The 10,795-nt window shown below is 41.6% G+C and overlaps 1 protein-coding gene across 1 annotated transcript in view; it reads left to right on the plus strand.

Moving 5' to 3' along the window:
- Window positions 1-2: 2 nt before the first annotated feature.
- Nt5e (5'-nucleotidase ecto) overlaps window positions 3-10,795 on the plus strand; it is a gene marked incomplete at its 5' end in the record, with an annotated part of 63,298 nt that continues 52,505 nt past the window's right edge. Inside the window, one exon of the mRNA XM_010641312.1 lies at window positions 3-317. Coding sequence (XP_010639614.1) covers window positions 3-317 — 315 coding nt within the window. The remainder of the gene's footprint in view (window positions 318-10,795) is intronic.

Below are 10,795 nucleotides of genomic sequence, written 5' to 3' on the forward strand. Positions count from 1 at the left end.
CGCCCGCGCTGCTGCTCCTCGCGCTGGGCGCCCTGCTGTGGCCCGCAGCTGTCGCCTGGGAACTCACTATCTTGCACACCAACGACGTTCACAGCCGGCTGGAGCAAACCAGCCAGGACTCCACCAAGTGCAGCAACGCCAGCCTCTGCGTTGGCGGCGTGGCGCGGCTCTTCACCAAGGTGCAGCAGATCCGCCAAGCCGAACCCAACGTGCTGCTGCTGGACGCCGGCGACCAGTACCAAGGTACCATCTGGTTCACCGTGTACAAGGGCGCCGAGGTCGCGCACTTCATGAACGCCCTGCAATACGATGCCATGGTAAGACGGGAGTTCTGTGGGTAGGAGTCCCAGCCCGAGAGAGAAGCCAGCTGGAGAAAGAGCCGATGGTCCTGGCAGACCTTGAACCGGGTCGCAGAGAAAAATGAGGGCAGAGGTAGGCGCTGGCCAGGACGCCAGGTCGATGCCCGCAGGTATCACAGAAGTCCTTTGGGTGATGGTTTTTACTCAAGTGGGAGATGGGACCCCTCTTAAAGGAGCGGGACCCTGCTGTGCCTATAAGCAGCTTCAACTGCGTGGGAACACTGACCACTATCTAGCGGTTAAGGACTATATTAGGTTCATCAGGCGTCTCTCTCACTTCCTGATGGATCTTTTAGAGAATGTGTAGTCTCGATTTTATCAGGGAAACTGAAGGATAAAAACGCTGAACAAATAATCCAGATCAACCAGCTCCCAAAGAGGAAAACACCATAAGAATGGACACCGGAGTTTTTGAACATGGAAGCCTGAGAAAATCAGAGCCTTGGTAGATTTCAGGCACAGCTGTTTCTGTGTGACATTGAACGAGTTATTTACTCACTCAGTATGGTCTTCTGCAATATGGGGCTGATAATTTTATCTACCTTAAAGCATTAGTCTGAATATAGTATGCTCTATTTAAATGTTAGTTCTTGTTATTACCAGATACTACAGGAGATGTTAAAAAGAAAGAAGTACCAAAATGTTGATTTCAGTAAAGTAAGTTTGACAGCAAAGATTTAGGAAGAGAGCCCAAACTAAAAGATAAGGGGCCTAATGGGCCAGGGATTTAGTTCAGTGGTTCTGCCGCCTGCTTTGCAAGCCCAAGGATCAGGGTTCAATCTCCTATACAAAAAAAGATAAGGGGCCCTAAAACACGTGAAGAATTCAGTCCAAGCTCCCAATACTCTATTTTTTATGAAGTTTATTGGTGCTTTTTAGGTTTACAGTACAGTTGCATTCATCAGTGGAGTCCTGTACCTTTACATGACAGATCTTGGTTCTCATTTTTTCCCCTTCCCCTGCCCTCCCTTCACCCGCTCCACCCTCCCCTATTTACAAAGACTCTGTTTCCATTATTCCTTTTCTCATAGTTTTTCTTTTCCCTTCTTTCCTTTTCCAATACTCTATTAAATGTGATGTCTTGCTTCTTAGGCTGATAGAAATGGGACAGAAAGGGATTTACACAGTAACAGATAAGTATAATGGATATATATGTGTGTTGGTTGCTATCTTAATCAAACCACTACCCGAGTTTAACCCAGTATAAAGGTGTAGAGTAAAAAGGATTCAGGCAGACCGTAGAAAAACTGGGAATAAGGAAACTTAAGAATTCTGGAAGAGAAACAGGGGAGTTGTGAGGGTTGTGTGGCTGGAAGGTGTGGCTCTGGCTAGGGTACTGCAGACCGATTATACTTTGTACACGAAGAGCTCAAAGCTCAGCAGTCAAGACAACACAGTACTGTATTTTTTTCTCTTTGGAAACTTGGAAAAGAGAGGACTGTAAAAGGCAACAAGAGGACTCAATTGTTTGGGGGTTCCCAACAAGAAATCTTATTTTAGAGAAATGAAAACAGAAGGAGGCACCATCCATTCTGAATTTTGGTTTAGGGCTTAGCAAAAGCAGCACTTCAAAGAGGTGGCCAAATCCCTGGGTTCATGAGGAGGTGTCATGCTTACCACAGAAGGAAGAATTGTGAGTCTCAAGAACTCTGTGGTCTCTTGGCTTTCCTACTTCCACAGCTAGACCTGCCTGTGGGTTTGCAAGCAATGATGACAACATAAATATTTATACAATTGAATTGTTACTAGTTTAAGTCTCTCTGCTTCCTCGCACAAGGGTAGAATAAACCTTATGTGAGTTTGTTTGGATCTCGTGTATCAAGGACAGCTTTGAAACATTTTCTTTTTATGGCATCCCTTTCTCCACAGTTGCATAACACTTTTCTCATTAAAATAAAGGAAGATTCCTAATTTCCCCTAGATATTTTATCCCTTTTTAAGCAAAAATGAGCTCATGGTGTTAATCATCTTATCAACTGCTTTGACAAGATTGTTGAGTGAGGCTCAAGCCATCTGCTACAAGCTTCAGCCCATCTCCTCTGTGACTGTTTTAAATACTTCCTGTAGGATAGAATTACTTTCTTTTAAATTTTGCTTAAAATAATTGGACTGGGGCCTGAGGAAAAATAGGCTACTTATATAAAATTGTCAGGAGGGAAAGGGTGGGGAGGAGAGGGTGGCAAGTTTGATGGCCATGTTCCTGATCCCATCTCGTCAGTTTCCTCAGGATTGACAAAGGGTTTGACCTTTTAAAATCTTAGATCTTGGAGAGCTAAGGCATGGGATACAGCTCTGCAGTTCTTCTGCCCAACTGAGATTTCTCACTGTCATTTCACTTATATTACACTAACTCTTGAGGAATTTATTGGACCTGGTTTAAAAGAGCCTCATCTAAAGACTCAAGGGCGTGGAGGATAAAAAGGAAGCCCTTAGAATCTAGTCTGGTACCAGGAGTTCCCTAAAGCAAGGGCCTCCAACTTCAGTGTCCCTGGGAGAGCTGCTGGAGCAGTTCTGATAGGTGTGGAGGCCCCTGGTCGAGCTTGGGGACCTTTTGGGCCCACCTACTAGGTAGAAAACTGGGGGGAAAGGCGGTTGTTTTGGTGGAGGGAATGGTGTCCCCTGAGGCAGGAGGTAGAGTGAGGATACCTCCGTCCTCGTGCTCTTGACCTGGTTACTTCTCTGAACCTAGTCGTGCTCCTTACCTGTAAAACAGCTGACTGAGATTTTTCTGAGCAGTACATGAGATCATAAATGGAAACGGTCTGTAGTCTGCTGCTGACTCTTGTAAGTGCTCCCTGAAAGCTAATTCCATATATCCTGAATAAAAAAGGCTACAAGGAAGGGAGGAATGGTTTGGATTTGGCTGTCACTTTACCTAGTTCTGACAGCCTGCTGCAGGCTACCACCCTCCTCCCCTCCACATCTTTTCTAAGCCCCATTGTCTAAAAAACTAATATTAATCACTGCAAGTTCGAGGCCAGTCTGGGCTACATAGTGATTTCAAGGACAGCAAGGACTACATAGAGAGATACTGTCTCAAGAAAGCAAAACAAAATGTACTCTTTGTGTGGATGATATCAACAGTGCATAAAACTAAAGGGACTTATCTCTAGAGGTGAGATTCTCGAGACTGAGACAGGCTGTGGGGCAGATTGTTTGCAGCGGGACACTGCTGATACCATTTTGAGTACAGATTGCTCCTAAATGCCTGAGCCAGCACCATGCAGCCAGAGAAGGAACCATGACCCCTGCCTTTAAATCACTTGGAACAGGGCCAGGGATTTAGCTCAGTAGCACACTGCACCTGCTTCAAAGGCACAAGGTCATGAGTTTAATCCCAAGTACAAAAAAGAAAGAAGAATATTGTGTCACTTGGAACAATAACTGCCTTTTGGTAGCCATCCCCTACTTCCTACATAGATGGCTAGTCCAATGTGTTTGACGTATATGATTTTGGACTTGTAGAACCTTTATGTGCTTATGTTTTTAAATATGTAGGTAGTCCTGAGAGCTTATTATGCTTTTCCCTGAAGTTGTTTCTGTGACCCACCCGTATTGCTCTGTATCTGCTGTGTACCTATACTGCACTGTGCACTCTGCTCTGTGGTGATCTCTGTATTTTGCCCATCTTCTGATAGATTTGAAGATGGCCTCCAACTCCCTGCCTCACAAACTGCACTGCTTTGAACACCCTCCTGCAGGTCCCATTGTGAGAATTTCTTTTTGGAGATCCACACCAAAGAGCAGGTCACAGAGTAGGTGTGTATTGATTTACATTCACTGAGGACTGCCAGATTATCTTGTGGAATGACTGACTGGTGGTTTCTACTCTCCCCGACCCTTCCCCATACTGAACAGGTAAATCCCTGTGTCTGATCCATTCTGCATACCATTATCCAGCTTTCCATTGTTTTATCTTGTGCTTTTCTAATAACTAGTGCATTTGGACATCTCTTAATTTGTTAACTCCCTGATTTCATGTTCACATCTTTTCCTTTTTTTAATTGGGTTTGCTTCATTGTCTCAATTTTCAGAAATCCCAGCTATTAATATGTAGTACATTTTAAGCATTGTAAATATCTTCTGATGATGTGTTTATCAACTTTGCCTATGTTATCTTACATTGAACAGAAATCCTTCAATTGGTATATTCAAATTCATCTTTTTTTTCTTTGTGATTTATGTTTTTGAGAGTTTATGTAATAGCTAGCTACTTTGAGGCTTTTATCTCCAGCACTCTTCACAAGATATTCAGAAATCGCTACTAATCTCCCTACTTTTTAAGATATAACCTATGCTCTTTGTTTATGCCATTACCCACCCCACACCTCCTTGGGATCAGCAGTTCCTCATCTCTATAATTCAGTTGATGAGCCTGCTCATCTCTAAGGTTCTATACACTTCTGATCATCTGGAATCCTAAAATCATGAACTTTTTGGTTCAGTTACGTGTTTGCATCTTGTGAAAGGGCAGAAGGAGCGACCCAGGTGTAAAGGTATTACTGTAAAGGTATTACAGGTCTATTTGCTCATTGTTTCCAAACAAATCACTGGAAGTCATTTACTTGTAATGAAGAGACTTTATTCTGAGGTGATGTCGGGTCCTCCTGTGACCACAAACCACCATCTCTGAGTCTAGGTGTGCCATGATCTTATAGTAAGGCAGAGAGGAGAGGGGATACAATGAGACAGTGGGCATTTTCACCCTTGCTTCCTTCCTTCTGGCCACCTACTTCCCTGTGGAAAGGAAACTGGACTTAGAAGCAGGCACCAGCATCTAAAGAGGTTGTGGCCATGTCCTTGGCCTGAGGAAGTTTGGATAAATGGCTTACCTCACAAAGAAAAAATTCTGATTTTAAAGTTCTGTGTTGCCTAACTAGTACCAACCAGTTCCCTACTTGGATTAGCCCGGCCCTGAATCCTGAGGGCCTTGAGGTGGCCCATCATCTGTCTGTCTGTTGTTGGATTGATTTGTGAATTCCACCAAATCAGCTGGAGTATATGCAAAGAGAAGCTGGATGTTTGAGACTATAAAAGTATCACTCAAGACTGTGAGACCAAACACAAAAGAAAACCGAAGTTAGGAAATACTTAACAGCTACACCTGCTAGAAAGGCTTTTTACTTTTTGTCAACCATGCGTAAGTATCCTTTTCCCATGACTTCTGTAGCTCTGTTTATTTATGCAAGGGTTGACACAGGTGGCTCTTTTTGATGTTCACAACTCCCCCCACCCCATTCTCTGAATCCATATTCTATTTCTCTGAAGATATTGCCAATGAATCATACATATGTGTCCTCCTGGGTGAAGGTAGCTTTCTCCACTGATGGTCAATCAGAATATGTCCCTTGTTGAAGGGAATGTGACAGACATTAGAGTCAGTATCATACAACCTTTCTTGCCAAACTTGAACACTTTCAGAGATTTAGAAAGAGCAGCTCTTAGGTTATTTATTTAGAGTCCATTACAAAGTTTAATCCCATCTATTCTGTAGGAAATAGTATCCTTGTAAAAAAACAGAGAAATAGGTGATCTGTATTCACCCACAGACAGGGCAGTTACCTTCAGCAAGAGAGCTTGGCCACAAATGAATGTCATACACACCCAGAAAGTCTTAGAATGAGATGTTAGAACTAGATAATTGTGAAGCAAGTAAGGTTTCACAATCAAAAGAATACACAAAGAAGGGTGGGGTTTTCTATTTACGTTATAGTTGAGAACATTGTACCTCCTTGACCCCAGCTAATAGGGACAGGGGAAGGGACCTTGTTAGCTAGAGGGTCAATGCTTGGTTGAATTGGAGTGTGCCTATACCCCCAGACAGACACCCATTTGTGCATAATTGCCCTTAAAGTCTTGCTCCCACTATACTTCACATGTCTGAGTCCATACTTTTGGGGTCTGGACAGTAAGCTTCTCCCACACCCTAAAACATTAGAATTTTGACATCAAGGAGCCAGGGATTTAGCTCAGCGGTTCGGTGGCCTGCCTTGCAAGTGCAAGGACCTGAGTTCAATCCCCAGTACCAAAAATAATAATAATAATAATAATAATAATAATAATAATAATAATAATAATAATTTTGACATCATTAGAAAGCATACATGCAGATGTAAAACCAGCTAATAAGAGCAAAGCAAATCCAGTCTGTATAGTAGATTTGAACTAAGAAACATAGTAACTGAGTAATTAAACCAATTTGTCTGTGAAATAAGATTAATTCTATCAGACAAGCACATTAAGCATATTTGGTACAGAGCTGGGGATTTAGGTCAGTGGCACTGCACCTAAGCGCAAGGTCCTGAGTTCAATCCCAGGTACCAAAAAAAAAAAAAAAAAAAAGTATATATGGTACATAAGAGTATCCTTTTTCTGTAAAACCATGTGAATTACCATTTAGTCATGCTTGAAAGAATTACAGTTTCATAACACCTTTGGAATGTCTTAGATATACACAATAGAATTGTAAAAATTGTGAATACAGAGTGTAAGAATTAATGCTTATTTATTGACTAAGAACATACCTTTTTTTTTTTTTACAGGAACACCAAGGCAAATCTTTAATGGGGCATGCTTTCTTAGAAGAGAGAAAGGGAAAGAAAACCACCTCAGCCATAGCTTTAGAGAGAAGCAACAACAACAAAATCATGCCCAAATGGCCTTACCTGCTCCTAGCTGGCTAAGCCAAATATTTTACTGGGTTAGGGTTGCTCAGGTCTCCTTCTAGAGGTGGTTTCTATGTTCTTTCTGTCCTGAACAAAGAATTAGTCAAGACAAGTACAAATGGTAGCAAAGTTTTGTATTTATTAAATTTAGGAAAAGAATGTGAAATAGGAAGAAAGGGGCTAAAGGTGTAGGGGAAGTGGGAATGGTAGGGGAAAGGAAATAAAGGAAAAGAAAAAGTATGAGAAAAGGAAAAAATGGAAACAAAGTCTTTGTAAATAGGGGAGGGTAGAGGGGGTTAAGGGAGGGCAGAGGTATGGGATAAAAATGAGAACCAAGATCTGACATGTAAAGGTACAAGATCCCAGTGATGAATGTAACTACTGTATACTTAAAATGTACCAGTAAACTCAATGAAAAAACATTTTAGGAAAAGAAACAGTTCTACAGAGCAAGTTTGAACCAAGTGAAAATAGGAAATAAGTGCACTATAGAAGAGAGTGGACTGCCATGAAGGAATACAGCAAAGGGTTCAATGTCAACTGCCCTTTTTATATCTCTTACTCCTCAGGTTGACACCAGGTCTAGTCCATCCTATTGAAAACTGCTTGAGGGGAAGTCCATATGTAGGACTTTAGGAACTGTGCTGCACACGTGTTGTGGGATTTTGTAATTAACAGGTTACACCTGCTTCCCCAGCCAGCTTTGCTACACTCTAATCGCCTGCCTTGGTAGTTGTGGGGAGGGGGTCAGCACACAGGAAGGAGCCCTCCTAGACTAAAACTCAAGAACATACATTTTATAATAAAGCAAGACGTCTCTTACTGACTAAGAGGAACATGGCTCTTGACGATTAAATGACCATCAGCAATTCACAAGGTAGAAATTCAGCAAAAGTATCATATATTTACTTACATTTGTAGTCTATTAAGACAACAATCATGATTGATTACTATGCCAGGACAATTAGACTCTTAAAAACAAGGCATGTCACATATAATCATAGTTTATGTAACCAGAGTTATAAAACAAAACTTTAAACAGGTGCATAAGTAAGCCTACCTCACTGACTTAATTTTTATAAACAGTCAAGACCTAATAAAAGATAGTAAAGAACACAAGAAATTGTAATTATAGGCAGGATTAGGGGTCTAACACAGGACCTTCACACTTAGTGGCACCCCCATCCTTTTTCTTTTTTTTTTTATTTTGAGATAAGGTTTCATTCAGTTGACGAGGCAGGGCTTGAACTTTCCATCCTTCTACCTCAGCCTCCCAGAGTTCTGGGATTTACAGCAGTGTGTACCTCGCCCAGTGAAAATATTCTGACAGAATAAAACCACTCTTTAAGTGAGCTCTGTTTTAAACTTTACAAAGAACAAATCAATATTTTTAAAAGCTTTGTTGTTTTAAACCAACAACTGGAGATTTTCTAATTTTATCCCTGTGTATTATAGTTTTAATCTTTTCTTTTTTTAAGCATTTTTTTCTTAAAAGAGACTGTCTCTAACTAGAAATGTTTTATTTTAAAAAATATACTATTAGGATATGTGGTCTATGTACAACAAAAACACAATTTTTAGATCAGTACCAAATGATGCCACCCATACATAGATTAACAGTAGCTTTAAAAATTATGTCTTTTGCCTCAGTACTCCCCCAAAAAATTATGTCTTTGGCATGTTTTAGACTGGGAATTGAGAAAAAAACACCAAACAAAATTAAGCTTTTTGATCTTAAATAATAACATGTTTTAAACAAGACATTAATTATAAATTTTTACAAATGAGGCTCTGTCTATACTTAGTATATAGCCTTATTTATATTTCTAAATATTTGTTGACCAACTGATTCTCAATATTTATGTTCCAAATTGTTAATATGTCTCTAGACTCTGGTGTCACTAAGGAGTTGGTGTCCTTGATCCAAACTTCCTTGTCAAATAGCTCAAGAACCTTAAATTCCAAATTGGCTCAACAAGAAGCCCCAAAATAGCTTACAAAAAGCTCCAGATGAGTTCACAAGAATCTCCAAAGATAAGCCAAAGGAAGGATGTGGCCTAGTATCTCGGTGCTCTGGCAGGTTGAAGCCTCCAACTGGGTACTGCCTTAGAGGACCTTATCCTGCTTCCCTGAAATGGGAAGCTACCTGGCCAAACTGAGTGAGTGGGTCACAAGGGGACAGGACCTTCACTTGCCTTACATTCATGTTTAAGAGTAGTGGTGGAGGAGGACAGCTCTAGCAGCTCACCTCACCACAGAATCCTAGATGCAACCCATTCAGCCAGTGTGGGCCCCAGAGGCCTTCTAGATCATAAATCAAGTTATAGAAAAATCGATCCATAACAAACCAAACCAAATGAGTATGCCAAACCAACAAGAGCAAATTATTTGAAATGTTTTCTATTTCTGAGTCTCTTCTCACACTAGGCAGGACCCCAAAATGACTTGTAGTGAGTCTACATGGCCCCAAACAGCAAGGCATCTTCACTTCTACTGCTACACGTGAGTGACCTAAGAAAAGATCCAAGTGGCTATTCCATTAGCCTGATGGAATGCTTGAGACAGTACATTCTTAGAGTGTGCCTTCCAACAGGAAACAAGGTGGAGCCCGTCAGCCCTTCCACCACCTGAAAAAAATTTCCTTTCACCAGTGAAAGTATTGATAAGCAATGATGCCACCAACCCAGGAAAGAAAGGAGAATTTCCAGGTTACAACAGTGTCCCCTGCAGCTGCAAGAATGTTCCTGGAGTTACAATTGTCAGTTCAGCTAGCCAGGAACAGTCAGTTCTTTTCTAGTGTTTCTGTTTCTTTCCTGGCTGGGAATAGGAGGCCCATGCCTCTCAGGCATGGGTACTTACCTCCTGGCTGGTTGTACCAAAACCATTACTGGCTGCTGGGGTCCATTTGCTCAGTGCTTCCAAACAAACCATAAAATGCCATTTATTTTTTATGGCAAGGAAAAAGCTTTTATTCAAAGCTAGTTCTGAGGAGATAGAGAGGCCTCCTCTTGCCACATCTTACTCTTGCCTCCATCTTACTGGTGTGCAGTCATCTTTTATAGCTGCAGTCCCTAACCTTTTCGGCACCAGGGACTGGTTTCATGGAAGACAATTGGAGGAGGGTGAGGTGGAGGTGGTGGTGGTAGTGTTTTAGGATGAGATTCTTCTAAATTTCATGCATCCTAGATTAATTGTGAGTGCAGTTTACAGAAGGGTCTGTGCTCCTGTGACAGCAGCTGACTCGATAGGAGGCTGAACTCAGGCAGCAGTATGAGCAGTGGAAGCAGTTGTAAATGCAGATGAGGTTTCTCACCAGTTGTTCACCACCTGCTCTGTGGCCTGATTAATGGTTCTAGAACTGGGAAAAAATGGTTTTTAAGGAGCTGTAAGACTGCCCATCTTGCATCCGAAATGAACAGACATTTCTCATACAAAAAAGTGAAAGCAGCAAGAAAATATATGAAAAAATGTTCCACATCACCGGTCATTCGAGAGATGCAGATGAAAACAACACTAAGATTCCACCTCACCCCACAAAGAATGGCTGCTATCAAGAAATCACACAATAACAAATGTTGGCGGGGTTGTGGGGAGAAAGGAACCCTCCTCCATTGTTGGTGGGAGTGCAGACTAGTGCAACCACTATGGAAATCAATATGGAGATACCTCAAAGAGCTTGGACTGGAGGTTCCATTTGACCCAGCCATCCCTCTGTTGGGTATCTTTCCAAGAGAACTGAAAGAATCATATCACAGAGAAGTATGTGCACCC

This window comes from Fukomys damarensis, unplaced genomic scaffold (assembly GCF_012274545.1).
Source record: "Fukomys damarensis isolate Sample0158 unplaced genomic scaffold, DMR_v1.0_HiC HiC_scaffold_14, whole genome shotgun sequence".
NCBI classification, from domain to species: domain Eukaryota; kingdom Metazoa; phylum Chordata; class Mammalia; order Rodentia; family Bathyergidae; genus Fukomys; species Fukomys damarensis.